This window comes from Ictidomys tridecemlineatus, chromosome 7, assembly GCF_052094955.1.
Source record: "Ictidomys tridecemlineatus isolate mIctTri1 chromosome 7, mIctTri1.hap1, whole genome shotgun sequence".
Taxonomy (NCBI): Eukaryota; Metazoa; Chordata; class Mammalia; order Rodentia; family Sciuridae; genus Ictidomys; species Ictidomys tridecemlineatus.
Window position 1 is genome coordinate 105558251 of NC_135483.1, and position 24625 is coordinate 105582875.

Here is a 24625-nt window from a genome sequence, read left to right on the forward strand (position 1 = left end):
CGGAACAAGCTGCTGAACAGGTTCCCCATGGTCACCGGCCCCATAACCTGCATCTCACCTCCTTGCACCTGACCTGTATGCAGGAGCAGGTTGCTCTTCTTGGTCCCTGCAGGAAAATCCAGACCACCAACGGGGAGCCCATCTCCAAATGCAGGGTGGAAAATGCTGCTGGGCACTGTCCCTTCCTGGTAACATCTGCCTGACAGTAGGGGTTATCTTTGTTGATTAACTGAATCTGCTTCCCAAAACACTCAGGCTCAGAGGCAGGCCTCATGACCTCAGGGATCAGGTGCTGTGTGGGCACAGGTGTGGGCAGCGCTTGCCCATGAGCTTCCTGGGAAGGCAGGGCTGCCCAACCTTCTCCTAGGGCCCCCTTTGCTTTGGGAGGCCCAGGGCAGACAATATGTGCAGCTGGCAGAGCCCTTGAAGGTCTCATCAGTGACCTGTGAGATCTGGGTGCCTGGTGCAGACAGGAAAAGAGGGGCAAATGAATGGCCCAAAGTCCCCGGGTCCCTGGAGGGTCCCAGCTTCAGTGTAGCCCCTGGAGCACTGACCTTCCTACAGGAAGGGAGCATGGCCAGGGCAAATCCCAGACATAGGAGACCCCGGATCCTGGGCAGGACGGGCTAGCTGGGGCCCTGCTGGCCTCACGACTCTGCTCCCTGCCTCACCTGCCTCTAGCAAAGTGAGGAGGGCTTCCTTGGCCCACCCAGGTAAACTGAATTCTTACGATGGTCGGAAGAAGACTAATACAAAGAGCTGTGCTCATGTGCACTGTCCTCCAGAGATAGGTTCAGGAAACAGCATAGAAGTCCCTAAAGAGGAAGCAGCCCAGGAGCCAATTCCCAGCCAGGTGTGACTGTATGACTAAGTCTGGCCATCCGGATGTCCTTAGAGACATCCTTCTTTGTCCTGTTTTTCCTCCTGCTGGCTGGAATATGGATATAACTGCTGAGCATCAGCAGTCATCTTGAACCATGAGGTGGAAGGTCCATTTTCTGGGGCTGATGGAGGTGAGAGAAAGATTCTGGGTCCCTGGTGTTTCCCTAGCGGATCCCCCAGCATATCCTGTCTCTGCTAGTCTCTTTTGCAAAGGGAGGGAAATTATAGCCACCCTGTTTTGGCCTCTGAACCTGATCCATCTACTCAGAGCCATGCACTGAAGACCTAGGCATGATCAGAGGGTGAGCTCTGGGGGTGGGGTGGGGTGGTGGAGGTTGGGTCAGCAGGGCCTGTGATGTCAGGGTGGCAGTAATGCCACATTAATGACTTAGCTGAACTGCTGGTGCTCTACCTGGTCATCCTGACCACTCACTGACACCTGTGGGCAAAATTGATTCCCATTTTGCAGACAAGGAAAGTGAGTCCTAAAGGGGTCCTGACAGCTAGCTCGGGCCACAGAGTTGGCCAGGCAGTTTCGGTGGAGGCCAGGCCCACTCAGACCTGGGCTCTAACTGTCTGGCGAGAACAGCTCACTACTGAGCCAGCACCTGGCTCGTGCAGAGGCTGATCTGGACAGCCCCTGGGAGGCCAGGTAAACTTGTCCATCAGCCTGTCCACAATGCTGGCCTGGGCACCCTGCTGACCCATGTCCAAACTATGGCCAGGGTGGTAGTGTTTTTTAACTTAGTTGTCAGCAAAAGTCACAGGCTATTTCCTTTCAAGCACAGTGAATTAGTTCAGAGGCAGAGAAGTCTTCTGGACCTGCAGTGAAGACACCAGCACTGGGCTGAACGACTCTAAACCTCTAAACGGAAACCAGGACAGTCCTGGGTGGCATGGGGACAGAGGTCACATCCTGGACTTTGACCCACCCTGGGCAGTACCTGCTGTGGGATGCTGGGGCGGGCCACCTCCTCTGGCCTGGACAGGTTCCCCTCTGGTGACACACCCCATGGCCCTACCCTACCGGGGGACAGGGAAGATGTCTCATGACAGAGATGCCAGCTCACTGGGTGGAGTCCTAGCAGCACTTTTGCCCCCTGCTGAGAAGGCAGGTGGGTGGAGACATGGAGGCAGGAGGGCGTGCACCAGTGTGAGGCTCTGCCAGGCATGGAACAACGGGAGAGGCTGCAGTGAGCCACTACCTCAGGGCCTCTTCAGCTGCTCCAGCCCCCTCCCAACTCCACCACATAGACCAGTGGTCAGGCCAGGGTGGGACTGCAGGACAGAAGCCAGTGCCACTAGGAACTCCATCTGGAGAGGGACCAAGCCTTGTGGGATAGCAAGACGGCTCAACTCAGAAACCTGAGCAAGCCCAGGCTCCAAGCCACCCCAGCCCAACAGACCTCAATGGCCACTATTTCCTGGGCCTTGGATCCTCAAGGGACCAGACAGTTCCAGGGACAGGCTTACTTCCCTGCCACACTGTCTCTACTTTGACACACTCAGCAACACCTCCAGGTCACCTTTCCAGCAAACAGCTAGGCCCATAGCTGTGTGATCCTGGGTGTGCCACACTCTGAGCCCACCTCCCAGCTCCTACAGGGAAAATGGGGGCAGGGTTCTCCAGCTTCCTCCCACATGGTGATGAGCTGGCCTACCCCTGCGCCCAGCCCCTGCCCCAGGACCTCCCCCTTTCCCTGGACACACCAGCACCTACCACACTAAGGAAGTATGACTCTCTGTCCCTTAAGAACTGAGCCTGAGAGGGTGTGACTTTCCTCCAGTAAGGAGGATACAGCTGGAGCAGGGCAACACACTAGAATCTGCTCACAGGATGGAACACGGTGAACCTGTCACTGTCACCTTGCCAAGCATCTACGGGTCTGAGCAAGAGAGACCCTGGAGGAACTCTGACTCTGATGTTCACTAAAGGTCTCCTTCTCTTGTGGAAGGCATCCCTGAGCATCCCAGAGACCCCTCATCAAGGGACTTGGTGGCCTGGGAGTCACTGTCTAAGCTATTCTAATGTGAGGCTCTGCCATGCATAGAACAACCAAGAGGCCTCCAGGAGGAGGTGACCTCTGGGCCAGGTGTCCAGGGTGAGCTAGTGGCCTCTAGCAGTGGCACTACATATGGAACTGTGCGATCTCGAGGGAGCTGAGCCCTGTCACAGGTGCCTACTCTGCCATTAGTATGTGTCTGCCACATTCTCCCTTCCTTCTGTCAAAAGCCAGCAGGGGTGGGTTTTGGCTCAGTGCAGGTGCATGGTGCCCGGGGCACACAGAACTCTGCTCCCTCTTGGCAAAGGGCTGGCATCTCTCAGCTGTGCTAAGCTCCGAGGCAGCTTCTACCCCTGCAGAAACATCTCTCCCACCCCAAGCTTGGGTGGGGGTTACAATCACCTCCCACGACTGTGGGAGACCTGGAGATGAAAATGATAAAAATGAGCCCCCCAGGCCTAACCCCTACGTTGTAGGTCCAGAGAACAGACGGGGAAGCTCTCCCCTGGCAGGGGACACAGGCCTGGGCCAAGCTACAGAAGGGCTGACACTCAGCCCCATGGGCAGCCCCCACCCCCTTCAGCTCCCTGTTAGCCAGGCCCACAGGCAGCCATCCTCCTTCCTGCTCAGTGCTCTGGGGCTTCCTGCTGGGAGCAGGCTTCCTGGCTCCAAGTCTTCTCAGGCTCCTGTGGCTCCTGAGGCTGGGTGCTCGGAAAAGGCAGGAATTCATGGCTTAGGCATTTTCGTGTGACCCTCCCTTGGCCTCTGTGCCCTGGGCTGGCAACAGACATCTTTCCCTACCCCCACTCTAGGACCTTCCCTCCCATCTGTTGCCATCTGTCCCCTGCCATAGTCTGCCATCTGCCCTATACACTCTGCCATCTGCCCTACACATATCCACAGGCATGCGCCCAGCCCCTGCCCCAGGACCTCCCCCTTTCCCTGGACACACCAGCACCTACCACACTAAGGAAGTATGACTCTCTGTCCCTTAAGAACTGAGCCTGAGAGGGTGTGACTTTCCTCCAGTAAGGAGGATACAGCTGGAGCCCCTTATTGCGAGACACCTTGGAGTAGCCTAATCTGAGCACAGCCTTTATAGATACCCAGTATCTGGTCAAGTGGCTCCCCATGCTGGCCCCCAGGATTGCCTCCACTGCTCTCCTGCCACTCACCAGAACACCCCCAGGGGAGTGAACCTATCTCTGGTCTTCAGGAAACCTGAGCAAACCAAAGAACCTGTACTGATTAAGCACTTACTTACTGTATGTAGGATCTGCCCACTAGCTTTGGGATTCTGGGCCACTTCCGAGGACCAGGCTCAGGGAGACCAAGCATGCTGATTTGAACTCGGGTCCTGCTGCTTTCAGACATGGATGTGAACTGCACGTACTGCATGACTACAAGTGAACACAGGGGTGGGTGATGCCAAAGGCCCCATCTGGGCCCATCTGGTCAGGTGGTAGAGGCCGGGGGCCAGAACTGCCAGCTTCTCCTGGGGAAATCTCTCTTCTCTCTCTGTGTTAGCACACTGTTTCTGACCATGCCTGCACAGGGCTCTGGCTGCTGAATTTTCTGTGAACTCTGGCAGATTCTTGTGTGAAGGTGATCTTGTTTCCTGGAGCCAGGGTGATGTGTGGCCCAAGCTCTCTGGGCTCTGATATTCCTCTCTGGGGTCCCCAGGCCAGATGTCTGGTGGGGACCCATGTCCTCTGTTCCCTGCCAAACTCCAGTGGAGCCCAAAGAGCCTCAGCAGGCACAGACTCGGGGGTGTGTGGACCTGCACTGCTCCACACCAGGTGCTCTGTGCTCGTCCTCCCAAGACCTCATCTCATCGTAAAGCATGGTGCTGTACAGTGACTATGGAAGCCAGCAAAAGCCTCAGAAGAGAAGGCTTGCGCCAGGTGTGGTGGTGCACATCTGCAATCTCAGTGACTTGGGAGGCTAAGGCAGGAGGATCACAAGTTCGAGGCCAGCCTGGGCAACTTAGTGAGACCCGTTACAAACTAAAAAAATTTAAAAAAAGGCTGAGAATACAGCTTAATGGTTGAATGCCCCTGGGTTCGACTCCAGTATCACATATACACAGAGAAAAGGATGTGCAGGCAGAGCCCCTGTGTGGGGGTGCCATTGGGTCCCATGGGAGTTGTGGCCAGGATAAAGGGTTGTTTGAGCAGATGCTGTATTCCAGCAAAGCTCCAGACAGCAGAGGGCCCCTCCAGCATCAGCACTACCCTTGTTTCCGCCTCCACCCCCCGCTAGGCTAAATCCTGCCCCAGGCCTGGTGGCATCTATTATCTTCCTATCCAGGTGCAAACTCCTGCCTGCCAATTATTGCCTGGTGACAGCTTAGGCAAATGCCCCCCAGGGGGCCTGGGCCTTTCTGTATGGATGGGGGTGGGGAGGGGGTGTAATGGTGGGAAGGGGGTGCTGGGAGCCTCCATCTCCATGTCTGCCCCCTCCTGGGTCAGCACTGAGACAGTCTAGCTGCTCCATCAGCTCTGTCCTGAGGAGGGAGAAGACATATAAAAGGGAGCAGAGCAAGGAAGAGGTCTCAGAGTCAGACTGATGGGCAGGTGGGACTGTGCTCTGTCAGATTCCCCCAGGTGGCCTGGGGAAAATCACCTGGCCCCTCTGAGCCCCTAGCTGTTTTTACTAAACAGATTGCCAGAGCACACCTACTTCCTAGGTCCATAAGGACTGGTGGAAGGATGTGTATTGAAGAGCTTTACGGCCGGCAAGGATCCAAAGGTGAGGAACCCACTCATCTACTCACTCATCCCAAGGAGTACAACCTGCTTAGGTGCCAGGAAAAGGGACAGGTGTGAGCAGTGTGACCTCACTCACTTCAGGGATCAGCTCCCTGTCCCCTCTGGTCTGCCCTTCACAGGAGGATTCACTGAGTCCTTGCTATGTGCAGGACAGGGGGACACTCCTTCCTACCAGCAGCCTCAGGGAAGGCAAGGAATACAGCTGCTAAATAACCAGATAAGCAAGAACCATGGGAAGGACAGCATCTCCTGTGGCTCCTGGTCAGGCAGGGCCTCCGAGGATGAGAGCTCTGAGCTGCAGTCCTGGCAAAGGGCAGGGCGAGGACATTCCAGAAAACCCATGGGGGACTGAGACAGGCGTGTGTGGCTGAGCTCACACCGTGTGTCTAGACCTGGCAGTGCACCCAGGTGCATGGGTGGGTGAGAAGAGGAAATGAGTTCCTGGTTTCAAGGATAGGACGTTGTTAGGAAATGGTGGGAAAAATGAAATTTCCCATCCTTGTTTCAAAATACCCAACTGTTAAGAAAAAAAAAAGACAATGCTAGCAGTCTTATTAATTTGGGCGTAGGATACACCTCCAGTCTTCTCCCTCCTAACACCATCTGTAATTAAAGTGGGCTTCTGAAAATCTTCATTTGTTTTATGAATAGGTTAGTGTTGTAGTTTGGATGTGGACTTTTCCCCAAAGCTCATGTGTTGAAAGCCTGGGCCCTAAGTGGTGGTGCCACTGGGAGGTGGCAGAGACATTTGGAGAGGGAGCCTAGTGAGAGGAGGTAGGGCATGCCCTGAAAGGGTATGTCTTGTCTCTGTGTCTGTCTGTCTGTCTCTGCACAATGAGCAAAGTCTGAGGAAACACAGTGGTCCGTTATACCAAGTGACTCCCTGCAGAGTCCCACCCACACGGGCAGAGAAACTGAGGCATCATCTGGATGCATCATATGGCATAATGTACTCCAGGCAGGCAGACCCTTCGAAGGTATCCCAGAAGGCCCAGGCCTCCTTGGGGGAAGCCCCAAACCCCCCTCACCTGCATAATCTCACTAGACCATGATAAGGCCCCAGGAGAGCCCTGGGGAGTGGGTGACTTCCTGTCAGTCAACATACCTGCAAGGGTACACCTACCTGTGCATGGGTAGTAAGGGGGAAGTAAGTGGGGGAGGTGCTGGGTGTACCCCCTGGCCCCAGCTTGTGTACTGGTCACTCTCTATTCCTAGGAGGGTTCCCTATTCCCCACACTGAGGGTGCCTCAGTGGACTTATCAAGACCTGGGCCCCCCTACAAAGGCACAGGTGAGGTCCCTCCCCCCTGGACACACTTCCCAGCTGTGCCCCCATGCATGGCTGATGCAGACTCACAGCAAGTCCCTTACTCAGGTACCCAGCAGACTGGGAAGCGGGGTTGGGATGCCAGGCCCGTGAGTGTCCCCATTTGGCAGATGTCAGGTATAGTTGGAGGTTCCAGGAGCCCTGCCTAGGGTGGGTGAGGAGGTATTGGTCGTGTCCTCTCAGCAAGGCTGGCCAGCAAGGCCAAGCTTGAGGGTACTTTCCATTAGCCTTCTCAGTGAGCAGGGCTCTCTTGGTTGGATATCAGAATGATGTTCTGCCTGGAGGCTGAGTATAAGCAGCGGGTGGTGAGGACCATATCCCTCTGCCCTCCCAACTCCCAAGCCCCTAATACTGCTGGGCAGTGCTCCAGTGAGTGGACCCTGACAAGGAGGTGAGCCCAGCTAGGCCTCAAGACCCCAAAGGGCTGCCATTCACTCATATTTTACACCCACCTGCCTCGAACTTTCTGGCTTCTGATACCCACAGTGAGATGTCACTTCTGTCTGAATGCACACACTCACTCCTTGGGGAAGCGAGGGGAGGGGCAGGGAAGATGATGGTGCTTTGCTCCTCTGCTGGATATGGGATTAGGTAGCCAGGCAGCAGGGAGACCTGCCTCCAGGGCCCTGATCTCTTCTTGTCCCTGCTAGGAGTATTGGGGCTCACTCTTTCTGCTTCCTAGCCTCTGACAGGGTTGTTGTCCAGGGATCAAACTGCTCTTCCCCCACGTCCCCACAGCCTGAAACTTCTACCTACACTACAGCTACCCAGGCCCAAGGGGGGATGTGAAGACTGTGAGGTTGGCTGAGGCTCGGCCAGGGTATGCAATATACTGGTCCTTGGTGGCCAGTCTCCACCTGATCCTGATGCCCACGATTAGGCAGATCTCTCAGCAGGTGTGTGTCAGGCATAGACCCTACCCAGCATAACCATGGACAAAGGGACCACGCAGTACTCTGCAGCTTGTTGGAGACTGTCCTTGCCAGGTTCCAAAGTGCTCAGGGGATAATAAGCAAGGGGTCAAGGGCATGCTAAGCCTGGCAATTCCATGGCAACCGGGAGGCACAGCCCTTCTGGGGCATCTGCAGTAACCCAGGAACATTTTTTTTTTTTTTTTTTTTGGTGCTGGGGATTGAACCCAGGGGTGTTTTACCACTGACCCACATCCCCAGCCCTCTTCATTTTTTAATTTTGAGATGGAGTCTTGCTAAGTTGCTTAGGGCCTCACTGAGTTGCTGACCCAGGAGCACACTTCTACATGCACAATGAGCAAGAGTCACACCAAGCTTGGAGATACACCCTTAGGCCAATGCTCTGCCAACGAGGCACAGAAGGGAGACAGGGCAGAATCCCTAACACCATCTGGGTGGTAAGAGGCTTGTCCTTGCCTGGAATCCTGGTCAATTTTTCTTTTGCTTTTTCTATATTTCTCCCATTTTATCTAAGCCAAAGGAAGAAAGAATCAAACAAAAAGGTCCATAATTGAATCTGATTTTCTTTCTGAAGAAGGTGTGGTCAGGGAGGCCTGGGAGGCTCAGGGTGTTCCCAGCAGCCTCTCACGAGGCTACAGATGATCTCCCTTTCTGAGGGTCAGGAGGGCCAGGATTTGACTGGAGACCACAGGAGTGTCGTAGGATCTCCTCCAGGCCCAATCTGTGGACCCCAGAGCTGGTGTGTGGCTCCACACTCCAAAATGACCTCTTCTCCCAAGATCCCAGGTAAAAGCTCCTGGTCTTGCCCCTCTTTCCAGAGAAGATGGGGCTGACACCTGCCCCTACCATCTACCCATATAAGCACAGTGGAGCAGGGGACAGATGGCCTCAAATGCTCTGGAGCATTGGCTGTTTTACTCTAGATAGAAAAAGTCAGAGCCTCAAACAGTACACTTCAGAAAGAAGTCACCTCAAGTCCAAATCGGCAGACCTACTCTGCTTTCTACCACCTGAGGTGCTGTTGACCTGGCTCTGCTCACAGGGTGGTGGTAACCTCCTCTGGCTGACGCACTGGCAGAATTATCACCTCAATAGTGACCTTTGGTCCTGCTGTCTCGGGAGTCCTCCCTCAGCCCACAGGGCCACTTAGGGTCCCTGTCCTATCAAATGTTTTTGTGGTTGGTACCTCCAAGGGGGAGGGAGGCCTGCCAGGCATTCCCTTGCTTTGTTCCTGTGATGCCTGCTATGGTCAACATTATTAGACCCCCCTCGGCAGATGGGCCAACTGGCCATCTTCCTGCACCTGAAGACTCCCAGATCCCAGATCCCAGACCACATGCCTGGTTTGTGTCTGCCAAGGACGGAGCCCACAGTGTACTCCTAAGAACTGGGAGTGTTGTCATAAGCATCAGGAAATACGTCTCCTGCTTGCCAAGGGCTGTTACCGAGCAGCGATGTGGGCATGACAGGTTCCCCAAGAAACACCTCTGGCACTTTTTTTTCTGAGGTCCATAGCTTGGTGCCCTGCATGAGGTGGGGCCTGGTCCAGCATGGAAAGGAGAGGAAACAGCTGTAATGGACTTACCTGTTCTCGCCAATTGAAGGACGAGGCACCAGGAGAGCATGCAAGAGAGAGAAAGAGAAAAGCCGTCAGATAATTTGCATAAAATGTTCAAATGTACAACTCATAAATAGCTCTATAACTTCCAAAGAAAGGTCAAAGCAACAGTTTAAAAAGCTGTGGGAAGACCCACAGCTTACTTTAAAAATGTTTATGATAAAAGCAAACACACCTATGTAACCACACGCAAGTGTCCATATACGTAAGCATATTTGTTATCTACAGGTCCACATACGTATGTAGAAAGTGAGCGAGTACAAATAAAACAAAATGTTTTATTTTGTGGATCTAGGTGAAAGGTAAAAGTCTCATTTTACTACTATTTCAACTTCTTTGAAACCGTATTTCGACTTCTTTATAGGTTTGACATTTTTCAAAATAAAAGTGGAGGGGAATATTTCTACAAAGAAAATTCAGACTATTTCTACCAAATTATATTTTCCAAAATTAATTAATTATGTAGCACTAGAGATTGAACCCAGGGGTACTTTACCACTGAGTTACATCCCCAGTCCTTTTTATTTTTAGACTGGGTCTTGCTAAGTTGCTGAGACTGATCTTGAACTTGAAATCCTCCTGCCTCAGCCTCCAGAGTTGCTGGGATTACAGGTGTGTACACGCAGCTTCTACCAAATTTATAAGGAATAGATTATCCAGCTTTATGGAAATTCCTCTAGACAGAGTATAGGAGTGAATACTCCGTAAGTTATTCTATGAGGCCAATGGAACCCCAATACCCAAATCAGACAAACACAGAAGAAAGAAAAATTACAGTCCATTTAATCCACAAGAAAAAAATCCCAAACAAAACATCATATCAAATCCAAAACATCATATAACATATACTACACTATAACCAGGTTGGATTATCCCAGGTATGCAAGGATGGTTTAATATGAAAAAAGACACATTTGTGACTTACCCTAGCAACACATTATAGATCTCAACAGGTGTACAAGAACCATTTGCTAAAACTGAATACATATTCACAATATAAATTCTCAGTAAAGCAGGAATAAAAGAGAACTCCCTTAATGTAATGGAACACCCCAAAACTCAGAGAAAACATAGTCCTGTGGGTAAGAGTTAGATGTATTTCTTCCCAGATCAGGACCAGGACAAAAATGCTTCCTCTTCCTGCCAGCAACTTTCTGCATATGGGGGCCTAAGCTGATATGACAAAATGCCAAGGTACTAGAGACACAGCTGTTGACAGAGTTCCCTCCTATATGCAGGCATTACTGGTCTGGGTGCTTTACACACTGTCTCCTGGGTCAACTGGAGCCACCAGCATGGGAGAGAGAGACTTCCTGTACCCTCTACCCTTGCCCAGGGTTCCAGAGTGCCTGACATTAGGGATATGGTTTGCTCTTAGAAGCCTGGAGATTCTGGAGGCCCAGAGCCTTGGGAGGAAGCAGTGGCCTCCTCTGCAGAGTCCTTCCTGTGACGGACCTCCTGGGGTGCTAGGTGAGCTCACAGGTGCGTCAGTCAGGGCAGCCAGCTTCCGAGCAAGCTCAGTAGGTCCTAAGGGAGTTCTGGTGTGGGAGGCGGGGTCTCCCAGGGCTGGCTGGTGCCTGCCTGGAGCAAGGTGGATCTAGGAACCCTGGTGCGTGCTGTGCTCTGCCTGGCATGGCACGGCTTTTAAAAGACACACTGGTGGGGTAGGGTCTCTCCAAGATTTGTCCCATGGCACTGGTCCTGCTGCCATGCTCCACCTGGAGCCTTCTACCATGCAAGGATGTGTTTAGAGCCTTGTAAGCTGGCTGCATGCCCAGACTCTTCCACTCACCCCCGAGTGAGCCTCAGCCCTCCTCTCCCATTCAACTCCCTCATTGTGCATGGCCACAGGGGCCTCTGAACGTACGCCTCTGCCACTGCTGCCCAGGTGACTCTCGCACATCAAGCTCTTCTATCCCAAGTGGCTCTAAGGGGAGGGTCTGGCTCAGGAGAAGGGCTCTGGATCTCTGGAGAAGCCTGGGCTTGTCTTGGAGGTGGGGGCTGCACAGGGCAGCAGTGAGGAGAGCTGGGAGAGGTGGCCAGAGGGCAGGGCCGAGCAATACCACCAGAGACTCCAGCCCTGCTCTGCTGCAGGTTCTCTCACTGCTGGAGACATCTCCTCAGTGCAGGTGGGGAGAGAGGACCATGAGGGGCCATCCTGGCCGGCCAGGCTTGCCTACTTGCTGCATGCTTGTTTTCCCTGGGGTCGGATCCTGGCAGGCACTGGTCTGGATGGGCTCTGGGTTGTATGGCCTGGACCTGCTCTGACCGAGGGTGGTTTCCTGAGAGTAGTTGGGCCCAAGGCTCTGGCCCATCTGTGGACTGAACACTGGGGGCAGGGACACGCACATGAGCCTGAACACAGAGCCAACTCAGGGCTAGTCTCTCACAGGGGAGGAGGATATGTGTTCCTCACCCACAAGTTCCAGGGTCCTGCTTCCAAGGAGGAGCAGGCAGAGAGCCCATCAGCCAGGGCTTCAGGGCAGGATGCCAGGGCTCCAGTACCCTGGCTACAGGAGGGCTGATGGACTCACAGGAAGAGCCTGGCAGAGGGGAGTGTGAATGGGCAGTGGGAGCACAGGAGGCCGGGACTGTACTGCAGGGGAGGGATTGTGAAGCTCTGAAGCAGGGGAAATGCACCTGGATCAGGGAGCCAGGCCCCTGATCTGGGGCACTCAGGCTGCAGGCCAGGGCACATGGCCCGGGTGGGGGAGGGGACAATGACTCATGAGAGCAAGAGGAAGGGTGGCTGGGTGCTGTCAGCTGATGGATTCCCAGTGGAAAAGACCTGACTCACACAGGAGGGCATCTGAGATAAGAGAGGGAGGACCAGTGCACAGAGTGTGAAAAACCCCTGGTGTCCACCTCCTGCAGCAAGATCAAGAAACTACAGCACAAGGTCCCTACACCCTTCATGCTGAGTAGAATTCCTGAAGTGGGAGATGGGCTGAGGTCTACTGATCCAATGCCACTAGCTGGACATGACTTCAACTCCACCTCCTCTAAGGGTTCATACTGCCACCTTGAGGGTGGTCAAGAGGGACCCCACGCCTGCTGCTGTTGGGCATGGCCAATGGTTCCCCTCTGCATGACAGGCTCCCAGGCAGAGACTCCTTGGGACACCTCCCACCTGTCTGGCCCTCCTATAGTCTGCTCCTATTCCTGCAGCAAAAGAGCCCTGGAGATCTCCCAGGTGACTCTGGGGTCCTTGGTGTGGCTAGAGGCCCTTACCTGTGCACAGCTTGTGTGATTTCTGTCTCTGGGTCTGATCGAGTTGCTCCCTGGCTCAGTTTTCCTTCCCGAGAGCCTAATTCTGCACTCACAGTACTAGGCATCTAAGTACCCCACCCCGGACCTCATACCCTTGCCAAGGAGTGCTGCCCGCAGGCACCTCCCACTCCCAGGCCAGGGGCACCTCAGGCAGGACCATGCTGTTTTCCTCTCCTTGCCTGTCTCCCTGCTAGCCTGGTCCCATGGGGCCTGGGCACAGTGAGGCCTCAGAGTGGCTAAGGCTTCGAGGCTTAGAAAGAAGCTGACCCACTAGTGATCACAATAGCCACTCCATAAAACTTAGAGCAAACAGTGGCAGTGACTGTCCCCACCTAAGGAGCACTTGCACAAACCCTGGGTGGAGCCCGGCACAGCCAGAACAGCAGCAGCAGGGGAGGTCAGGAAGGAGGCCTGCAGAGCAGCTTCCTATTTCCCAGAGCTACGGCTCCTCCCACCCCGAGGGGCAGGGCCTCTCCAGGTAGAAGGAAGCAGTGAAGGACCTGGGATCCACAGAAACAGGTAGCCGGGACCAAAGGAAGTACCCAGAAGACAAATGCTCCACATTTATGAAACACGGTATCAAGAATTACAAGAGGACAGTGCAGAGGTCCTGCCACATCCTCCTGCATGCACCTTTTCTGCATCTCATGACTAGCCCTGGCCTGGGGCTCCAGTGTATCCATGAGGAGGTGAGAAAATATATTTGCAAAATTTACCACATAGGGGAATAAATAATGTGGTCTAGGTTGGGTCTGGAGGCTTAGTCAAGAGACTGTGGCCACACAGTCTTGAGGGCCCCTTCGTGCCAGCAGAGGCTCACACCTGTAACACCTGGGCTTCTGAAGATAGTAGTGCCAGCTGCTGTGGGGGAAAGGGGCTTACACTTGACCATGGAAGCAGGGAGGCACAGGCTCATGGAGCCTGCAGACCTGTGAACAGTGCTGCTGGTGGCCACAATGACCCTGTGTGGTGCGTAGGACAGGAGCAGTTGGTCTATTATAGCCTAAGACCCTGGCAGTTTCACGATCCTCCTGTGTCTGCCACATGAACTGCTAGGATTACAGGCATGTGCCACCATGCCCAGCTGATGCTGGGAGTTTCTAGATGCTGATCCTTGTGCGCAGGGATCCCTGAGAAATCCAGATCCTGACAGTGAGAGGTTTGTCCATTGGTCTGCACTCCTAGCTTCACTGGTCCCATAGGACAGATGAGCAAAGAGAGGACATCAGGGTGGCCTGAGGCCACTATCGAGGGAATCCAAGCCACAGGTGCATCTGAGCACCTGCTTCTGAGTGGCCTGCAGGGCTGTGAATGTTACCAACCAGCCTGGAAGGCAGGAAGCTGAGGGAATGGGTGAGATCTAGTTAGTCCCTACACCATGGAACTGCCATGCTGGAACTCCTGGGGAGGTGAGGCAGCGTGGTGGTGTGGTGGCCTGGCTGCAGATCAGGGGTCCAGGCTAAGACCACTCAGGGCCACTGGGAAGACCCAGGCCACAGAGCTGGTACACTTAAGCTGTGGTCTCAAGGGCAGAAGCCTTGCCCTCTCTCCGCATCTGCTCTATTGGCCCAGACCTTCTGCTGCATACCTGCACAAACTCCACCAAACACTGTCCCTGCACCCTCAACCCCACCACAAGACCCCATATTGGCTCTTGGTCCTGGCACTGCTGTCTGTGCTCTGGACCCTCTTTTTCTTTGTGCTCCTCTTTCTCTCCCCCTTTTTTTTTTTTGGGCGGGGGGAAAGGGGTCTCACTCAATTTAGCTCAGGCTGGCTTCAAACTCCTGTGTTCAAATGATTCTCTTGCCTCAGCCTCCTGAGCCGCTGGACAGGCATGCTCCACCCTATCTGGCTTACACTGGGCTCTCATGAACTAGGCCAGTGAGACCTGCAACTCTGCTGCATCTTTCAGAGGAGGCATAGACAGGGTGGGCTGTGACTAAAGGTCCTGGGACCTGCCCCAGGAGGTCCTCAAACCCTAAGCACTGAGGTCACTGCCCGAGGTGGAAGGGCTAGGCTCCTCCCAGATCTTGTTGTGAGCAATCCTTCATTCTCCATCTGCCGACTCTCCTGGGCAAGGCCTCATGCAAGCTACTTTGGGGAAGTCCACCAGGGTCAAGAGGTCTGCTGGCTTTGGGGTAGTGGCTCAGGCTGGCCCCCCTGGCCCCCAGAGCCGTGGTGATGAGCTACTCTCAACAGAGTGTGCTCCTCCAGCCTCCAGGATCGAGAGGTAGAAGACCTGATGAGAGGGTAGGCTGCCTGAGGGGAAGAAGGTCAGGATGCTGGCCAGAGGCCATTAGGAGATCCAGGCCTGAAGGGTGTATGTGTGGGGTGGGGGACACACAGGTCTTCTGACCACGTTCTCATACCCAGGCTCCAAAAATTATCTGGTGGTGACTCTCAAGAGTGTCAGAGTAGGTGGACAGGCTCTGCCTGCTGAAACCTCTTCCTTCAGGGATGTTTGTGCTGACCTTCCACAGACACAGACTGGCTCCTCAGATGGGCTCCAGGAGGAACAATGAACATACAGAGAAGCTGCCAGGATACTGGCTCTAAGGCTCAGTGGGCCCTACATCTGTCCCACCTGTCCCTCTTAAGTCTCCTCCTTGGCAAGGCAGGGAAGCAGGGGTACGGAGACAGGGGACTGGAGACCCCAACAGAGCCAATGCCATCTGAGCTCTCGGTCCCTCTGAAAGATGACAGAGCTGCCGTAGTACGGGCTGACAGTGCTGGCCGACAGCATATCCCGCATCCCTGGTGCTCCCCTCTGCTGGGCATCTTCTAATAGCTCATGCCTACTTGCTCATTTGGTCCTCACCCCCACCCCAGGGTAGGCGATACTGATTCCTTCCTGGCACCCCGGGCGTCTACACCTTTTCCAAACTCTTCCCAAAGACTGCAGACTAACTCATTCTATGAGGCCAGCATTAACCGGATACCAAAGCCAGACAAAGACACAAGAAAACTACACATCAATACCCCTTATGAATATCAAACTCCACAGCAAACCTGCAAGCGGAATGCAACAGCATATTAAAAGAATCATGTCTCATGACCAAGTGTGATTTATCCCTGGAATGCAAAGATGGTTCCACATATTCAAATCAATCAATGCAATATGCCAGATACACAGATCAAAGGGGAAAAACCCATGTGATCATCTCAACTGATGCAGAAAAAACACTGGACAAAATACAATATGCTTTCATGATAAACAACACCCAACAAACTAGGGAGAGAAGAAATCTACCTCAATAAAGACAACTGCTAGACTGAATGCTTGTGCTCCCTCAAAACCCATTTAGAGAAGCCCTAATCTCCAATGTGATGGTATTTAAAGGTGAAGACATTGGGAGGTTGTGAGGTCATGAGGGTGAAACCCTCATGAATGGGATTAGTGCCCTTATAAATAGGAGACATGAGAGAGAAGATCTCTCTGGGCCATGTGAGGATACACACAAGGTATATGACAAGAAGTGTCAGATGCTAAATCTGCTGGTCCCTTCACCTTGGACTTTCAGGTCTCCAGAACAGTGAGAAATAAACGTTGTTTAAGTTGCCCCCAGTTTATGGTATTTGTTACAGCAGCTGGGATAAGATAGCCGTATATGAGAGACCATAGATAATATCACCCATAATGTTCAGACACTGAAAGCTCTTCCTTTCACATCAGGAACAAAACAAAAATGCTCACGTTTGCCACCTCTAGCAAACAGAGTACTAAATTAAAAAAGGAAAAGAAAACACCCCAAAGTTATGAAACCTTGTGCTCTATATGTGTAATAAGAATTGTAATGCATTCTGCTGTCATATATAAATTAAAAAAAATATAGTACTAGAAGTTCTAGCCAGAATAATTAGGCAGGAAAACGAAATAAAAGTAATTTAAATTATAAAGGAAAAGGTAAAGTTATCTCTGTTTGCAGATGACACAATGCTATATGTAACAAACCCTAATGATTAACCCCCCAAATCTGTTAGAGCTAATAAACTAATTTAGCAATGTTGTAAAGACAGAATTTTTTTAAAAATCAGGTGTCTTTCTACATAATACCAATAAATTATCCAAAAGGAAGTGATTTCACTTACAATAGTATCAAAAAAGAATAAAATGGGGTTGGGATATAGCTCAGTGGTAGTTGTTCAGCATGCAGAAGGCCCTGGGTTTGACTCCCAGCACAGCAAAACAAAACAAAAATTTAGGAGCATACTCAACTGAGGAGGTCAAAGACTTGTATAATGAAAAGGATGACAATGAAAGAAATTAAAGATGACATCAATACATGGAAAGACAGCCCATGCTCATAGATTGAAAGATATAATAGTGTTACAAAATGTCAGTGCTCCTCAACTGGATCTACAGATTCAACACAACCTCTATTATACCCCAATGGTATTTTCTTCATATATAGAAAAACTTATTCTAAAATTATTTGAACTCCAAGGGGTCAGAAATAACCAAAGCATTTGACAAAGAAGAATAAAGTTGGAAGACTCATATCCCTTGATTTCAAAAGTTACTACAAAGCTACAGTAATCAAAACAGTGTGGTATAGGCATAAAGACAGACACAGGGACCAATGGAATAGATTAGAAAACCCAGAAATGAACCCTTGTATATATGGTCCAATGATTTTTGACAAGGGTGCCAAAATCAATTCAATGGGGGAAAGGACATTCTTTTCAACATGTGGTGCTGGGAATATGAGTGTACAAATATGTTAGACAGCCACATTCGAAAGAATGGAACTGGATCCTTACTTTACACCACATATAAAATCTAACTAAAAAATGAACTGATGATCTAAACATAAGAGCCCCAAACACAAAACTCTTTGAACATAGGGGAAAGTTTTATGACACCCAAACATACAACAACAACAACAAAAGTAGTTATGCTGGACTTCATCAAAATTAAAAAAAAACAACAAAAACCTTTTATACAATAAAAGACCCTCTCAACAGAATGAAAAGCCAACCCATGGAAGAAATGTTTGCACATTGCAAATTATATATCTTATAAGAGACTAAGATCCAGGATATATAAAGAGCTCTTAGGACTTAACAAAAACATCAAACAATCCAGTTTAAAAAAAGGACAAATATCTCAAATAAACATTTCTTCAAAGATATACAAATGGCCAACAAGCACATGAAAAGATGCTTAACATCACCAGGCATTAATGAAATGGAAATCAAAACTGTAATGAGATCCTAATTCCCACCTATCAGGAGGCTATTAAACCAACCAAGCATGGGGGTATGCACTAGCAGTTCCTGCTACTTGGGAGGCTGAGGTAGGAGGATGGCGTCAGGTCAGGAGTTCCAGGCTACAGTGGATTGTGGCTGCTGGGGGTCTACACTAAGTATTTGCAGTGGTACTATGACTATGTATAGCTGCTGCACTCCAGCCTGGGCAATAGTGAAACCCAGTCTCTCAATAAAAAGCAAAACAAAGGGGCTGGGGTTGTGGCTCTGTGGTAGAGCGCTTGCCTAGCATGTGTGAGGCCCTGGGTTCAATTCTCAGCACCACATACAAATAAATAAATTAAAGGTCCACCAATAACTAAAAAAAAAAAAAAAGAATTAAAACAAAACAAATGATCCAGGAAATAAGAAATGTGGGCAAGGATGCAGAGAAAATAGAACCCCCGTACGTTGCTGGTGGGACAACAGTAGGGTGGGTTTCTCAAAAAAATGAAACATAGAATCACTATATCATTCTGTATTTCCGCTTTTAGGTCCATGCTCCAAAGAACTGAAAACAGGAACTTGAATAGGTGTTTGTACACTTACATTCACAGCAGCAATCATTCACAGCAACAAAATGTGGAAGCAACTCAAGTGTCCCCTGATGAACAGATTAGCAGGATGTGGTCTATGGACACAATGGAACCTAACCAGCCTTAAAATGGAAGGAAATTCTGACATGTGACAACCTGGGTAAACCTTGAAGACAACATGCAAAGCCAGTCACAAAAATACAGACATCACGAGGTCCCTGGCACAGTTCAATTCCTATAGATGGAAAGTAGAATGGTGGTTGCCAGGGGCAGGTTGAATGGGTGATCTCAGTTTGGGAAGATTTAAAAACAACAACAAAAAAAAATGTTTGGGAGATGGATGGCATGAAGGCTGACAAGGGACATAATACCACCAAACTGTACCACAAAATGGTTCACTTCATAAATTTCACGTTCTGTGTATTTTACAAGTGAAAAACCAAAAGTTCCCCCACCATGGAACGCCTGTGGCAGGCTTCTCAGGAAAGATGGTGGGTGCTGCCATCCTGGGGACCCTCAGTGACTGAGGACACATGATGTCCGCTTGGTCTAAACCTGCCACTCACCGTCTCCTAGACTCTCTTGGAATGATAGGACCAAAGGGAAGACTGAAGGCCCCAGAGCTGGCCTTGGATGGGGCAGAAGTGCACCTGGGCATGGTCCAGGACGCAGGCATGACCTGGAGGAGAACCCGTCTCTGTACTCTGGTCAGACAGCAGGGGCTTGGTGAGCACACCTCCTCCCGAGGGGCAGAGAGCACATCCCTTGCAGGAGGCTAGGAAGGCCCCTTCCCTCCCTAAAACCCACACTGTAGCTGCTGTCATCCAACGTGTGGCTTCCACAGTCAGCCTGCCCCCTATCCCTGTACCCCTCACTCCTCAGCTGAGTAGCTCCAGTCCTCCAGCCTCTGCTAGGTCCATCCCCAGAGGCCACTCTCCAGTGAGAAGGGGAGGGGCAGATGCCCTCTCTGCCATGACTCTCTGTCCATCCAGCCTCCCATGTGTAATTGATCTCTTCAACCAGGCTTAGAAAACACCAGAACCTGAGCAGTAGCACACACCTGTAATCCCAGTGGCTCAGGAGGCGGAGGCAGGAGGATCATGAGTTCAAAGTCAGCCTCAGCAACTTAGTGAGGTGCTAAGTAACTCAGCAAGACCCTGTCTCTAAATAAACTAGTTTTAAAAAAGGGGGGCCGGGGATAGGGCTCAGTGGTTGAGCACCCCTGTGTTCAATCCCTGGTATCAAAAACTAAACAAAAACCAAAATAAAACCAGCAAAAACAACTGGGACCTGGCATCCTGCTAACACTGCCAAGCACACCCTCAGCACCCATACTCCTGGAAGGGCAGAAGGCAGTTCTAAGAGCACACCACTGGAGTCTGGCTTTCTGGTGCTTTCACAGCCTCCTGTAGTCACCCTCATGGGCAGGAGATCCCACCCCACACATGGAGGCTCCAAGTTGCCCCCCCCCTCCCTTTTCTGCAAATCACCTGTGAAAACACTTTTCCTCTAATATCCTGGCTGCATTTTGAGAGCTGGGGATTTAGGAGCAGCCCAGCCACCGAGTGGAAAATTGCTCAGCTTTTAGTGAGAACTAGTGGGAAGGAATTTCAAATGGGAGGAAATGTCTCAAAGTGCCAACCACTTGTAAGGAAAAAAGGAATTCTTGTTCCAGAATGTTTGAGTCACCGCTGGCTTTGAGGCCTGAGCTGCTGCTGGGAGCGTGCACACGTGTGCTTGTCGGGGGGTTAGTGCCTTGTGCTGTCCCTGGTCAGCCCTGGGACTCTCCCAACTTCTTGCCCTCATTGAGGACATGCCTGTACAGGTGTAAAGCCTGTGGCTCATCCTGCCAAGCAGGGCCCAGCCCCCAACAGGATTCCCTGCACTGATGAAAACCGTGGCAGACAGTCTTCTTGGGGCTCCACTGGCCTGTTCTTCCACCAGCTCATGCAGGCAGCAGTGAGGCTGACGACCAGTCGGGGACACCTAGCTCACCAAGATCACAGATGGCAGAGGGGAGGGAAGGCAAAGGACTGGACTCTCCGTGGTGCCCTGGGTGCTCTCCCTACATAATAAAAGACATTTGTGGCTGAGCCATGAAGTCAGTCCTGCCCTTCAAGGACACCTACCAGCACCTGCAAATACACGGTGTTGCTGCACATGGGAAAACTGAAGAGCAGAGTGCTGTCCAGTGGCTTCCAGCAAGGCCTGCATCTTAAGCTGGTGCTGCTGCCAGGGCCACAGCAAGGGGAGGCCAGCTATTGAGCTGTGGGACCCCCAAGTTCACAGACCAGGAAGTCAAGAGTGCTGGCAGCAGCATGCTCGGGTCAGGCAGGGCTGGTCTATGCAGTCAAGGCCGTGTGTACGTGTGTGTGTGTGTGTGTGTATGGCTGTTCTCACTGGGCCTCCTACTGAGAACATCTGTGACCAGAGCACTCCGTCTCTCACTCCTCTGCAGCTCCTGAAGGGTAGGTTTTAGTTCCTTCTGAAGGCCCGGGGAAGGCTCTGCACAGAAGCACTTGGTTGTCACTTACCTCAGCTTCCTGTGTTGCCTCCTTGACCTGTGGCTGGCTCTCTTCTGGTCAACCCCTGGAACGCCTCCCCACCTATTGCTTGGTTTAAGACACTTCCTAGGGCTCTAGGAACTAAAGGGTGGGTGGCCAAGCTGTGCAGGGCTCCTGTGGGTCACCTTGTGGGAAGGCTGCTGCTCTGCGCTTGGTCTCTTCCTAGCTGTACAAATGGTAAGGGACACGGTCAGCCTCCTGGCCTTCTAGATCAGACAAGACGGCCAGCACTTGCTAGCACTTACTCTGCCATTTGCTGGGGACAGTTAAGGCAACCCAGGGATGAAGTTCTGGGGCACACCTGTGGGGGACCCTGCCCTGACCCCTTCAGGTCTTGCTGATCTGCTCCATGTGCTGATTCCTGGCTTCATTTCACCCTTGCCACAGCTTGGGGTGCACAACCCTGTTTTGTAGACTAAGAAACCAGAGGAGGCAAGGCCCAGCCTGATGGTGGAGCAAGGGAGGAGTACCCAAGAGGAAGCAGCAGCAGGGGACAATGTCTGCAGGGTACACTGCAGGGTGGGAGTGGGTTCCTCCCCTGATCTTCAGCCCTAGCAGGGGGTGGGCTCTGCGAAGGGCCTAGCCCTAGACCTGCTCTGCTTCTTTGCTGTCCAGGGCTAGCAGAAACCCTGAAGGTGATCCACTTATATACCGCTGGCCACCAAATCTCTCCTGCTGATGCCAGGAAGCTCTTGCATACATGGCTGGGGACATCTGCTACCTGCTGAATATCCTGCCAATATCCTATTACTTCGTAATACCCAGCTTGGCTGCTGGAGGGGGTCATTAAGTGGGTGCCTCAAAATACACGACCAAGGCTCTCTCTGAAGAACGCTGCTGCCACTCTGGCTGCCCCAAAAAGCTGTTGCCCAACACTTGTTTCCATCTCAGGTCCCAACTCAAAGGATCTAGTAATGGCTAATTTTAGGCGTCAACTTGAAAGCAGGAAGGATACCCCCATAGCTGGTAAAGCACACTCTCTGGACATGTCTGAGGGTGGTTTCAGAAAGAGAGGAGCATTTCAATCAATGGACCAAGTAAGGAAGGTCCACCCTTACCCAATGTGGGGTTTGCACAGATCAAAAAGGCAGAATCTGGGCATATTTGCTCTGTGGAGCTGGGACACCTTCCTCCTGTCCTTGGACATCAGAGTTCCAGAGTTATCAAGCCTTTGGTCTTAGACTGAGTCATGCCACTGGCTTCCCTGGTCTCCAGCTTGCAGAAGATCACTGTAAAACATCTGTCACTATAATCACGTGAGCCAATTCCCATTCAACCACTCACCCACCTACTCAATCCATCCACATACCCATGCACCTACGTATCGATTTACATCCTATGGGTTCTGTTTCTCTGGAGAATTTACAGCTGTCCCTTGGGGGATACCACTAGCCATGTCTACTTATCTAAAGCATGCTGACCCTTTGGAAGCTTGATTTCCTCGGGGCTTGGTGGTCCGTCCCCAGGAGACAGGGATGGTGCAAGTGCCAGGCCTGACAGCAGAAGGGCCATGAACCCCTTAGGACAGAGACCACTGCTATTCCAAGTACCCTTTTGCTGAGTACTGCATGGGGCTGACCTGTCTACCTTTGGCTAAAGGAGCAGGTGGAAGAAATAAGGGACTGTCATAGACGGCAATGTTCTGGGTCTCTGACAGGCTGCCTTGTTAATGGATGTCAGCACAGGACTCTCCAAAGACCTCTGGGCTAGCTGGGGTAAATCCCATCCTGCTGATGACTGGTTCAGTACCTTGGTGGAGTCCCTCAACTCTGAGTAGTTCTCTCACCTGAAAGTGGTACTTTCAGGTACTCACCAGAAGACTGACAGGGATGGCTTTGCCCTGGCTGACTCTCACACAGGGGCAGCTGCTCAGAGCTGATGTCCCTACACCATGTCATCTTCCCAGGAGATGGCTACTTGCTCCCTTTCCTAAGATCAAGTATCCTTGCACCCATGAAGGCCATCAGCTCTGTAGTAACCCATTGAACCAAGGTCTTCCTGATGCCCCAGAATAGCTTATGTGATGTGTCACATGAAGGGGTCACTGTCATGCAAGAGGCCAGCCGGGCTTGGCAGTAACTTTACTCCATACCCCCCCACCCCATGGGCTACACTGTGAAGGCAATGCTACGTTATCACCATTCATGTCCCCTGGGGTTACTTCCTTCACGCTCAGTTCCTCCTCAAGCCACCTCTGGTCTGGCTGGCAGAGGACAAAATAGCACTATGTATGGTTTACGGGATTCACAGGTCTGCGGCCAACGTGTAAAAGGAAGTAACAGTGACAGTAAGGTTCAGACTGGGTAGGGTGCAGAGAATGAGCAATAGCGATTGGAGTGGTCTGCTCAGCTAGCCACAGTTTTGTGATGTACCAAGTAATGCCCATCTCCCTAGCTGTGGGGGTTCCCTAGTCCGGAAGGCCTCATCTGATGAATTACTTGCCAACTTGGATGGGGCTGTGGCAAAGGGCTGGGCCCGCAGACTGGGGCTGTGGTGGATGACGGAGTCCTGACACTGGCCACACAATCTTTGCTTCTGGAGACTTCTGAGCATCTCATAGACCAAAGCAAGGGACCCACAAAGTAAGAGGGGGCCCTGTGCTGCAGAAGGAGCCAGAAGGAAGATGCCTCAGGTTGGTGGGGCCCCTCAGCTCTTTTACTCAGGGATTCTTCATCCTCTGCTGGCCTGAAGCCTGCCTGGGCCCCCTTTCAATCCAAGCGCTTGAGCAGTGGGGCTGGGGGCTGATGTGCTGCAGCCCTGGAGTAGCCCATCAGTCCCCATTCCTGCCTTTTACCCACTTGGCTGAAACCTGACCACTCTTTATGAAAACTGTTTTCCCCTGGGCACGCTGCCAGTCCAGCTTCCAGGAAAGCAAAGGAATAAATCTCCCCTTACAGGACTCTGCTTCCCGAAGGGCACGCAGGAGGCCCTGAACTTTCTCAGGGTTCAGGAGGTGGGCCGACAAACAGCTCTGCCGGGACTTGCACGAACAAAGCCAACCGCCTGGACCTGCAGGTGCTGGAGAGGAAGTGCTGAAGGAGCCCCTCTGGGCCCAACCCTGGAGGGACTGGAGCAGGCAAGGAGGATTCCAGCCTGGCCAGCTGAGGTCTTTGTTCTCCAGGAAGGGCTGGAACCTGTAGGCTTTGTGCCTGGGCAGGGCCTCTCCTTCCAGGTGACATCAGATACCTCCAAATTCCCCTGAGAGACCATCTGCTCTGCCTTCCCCCACCCTGCCTTTGGATCTCTCCAGGGAGCCGCCATGTTAGACCTGATGACTTGGCTGTTTGGGGCCAGGCAGCCAAATTCATTCAGCTGGACTCTGAGAAGTAGGGGCTGGTGGTCACTCAGGGAGCTCTCCTCAGGACCTGGCAAGCCCACCCATGAAGCAGCACCATTTGGTGGCCATGAGTCCACACTCTGACAGACTTCTGGCTCTGTTGGCACGGAGAACTGCCTGGCTCCTTGCCATGGGAAGG

At 52.0% G+C, this 24625-nt stretch overlaps 1 protein-coding gene across 2 annotated transcripts in view; it reads right to left on the reverse strand.

The window, feature by feature from the left end:
* Window positions 1-24625, reverse strand: part of Hs6st1 (heparan sulfate 6-O-sulfotransferase 1) — a 47119-nt gene that overhangs the window by 10223 nt on the left and 12271 nt on the right. The window contains exon 2 of one of the 2 annotated variants that reach the window (XM_078017286.1): window positions 4150-4285. The exons of the other annotated variant lie outside the window; for it this stretch is intronic. Within the exon in view, the coding sequence (XP_077873412.1) occupies window positions 4150-4285 (136 nt within the window). The remainder of the gene's footprint in view (window positions 1-4149; window positions 4286-24625) is intronic. 2 annotated transcript variants of the gene reach the window in all.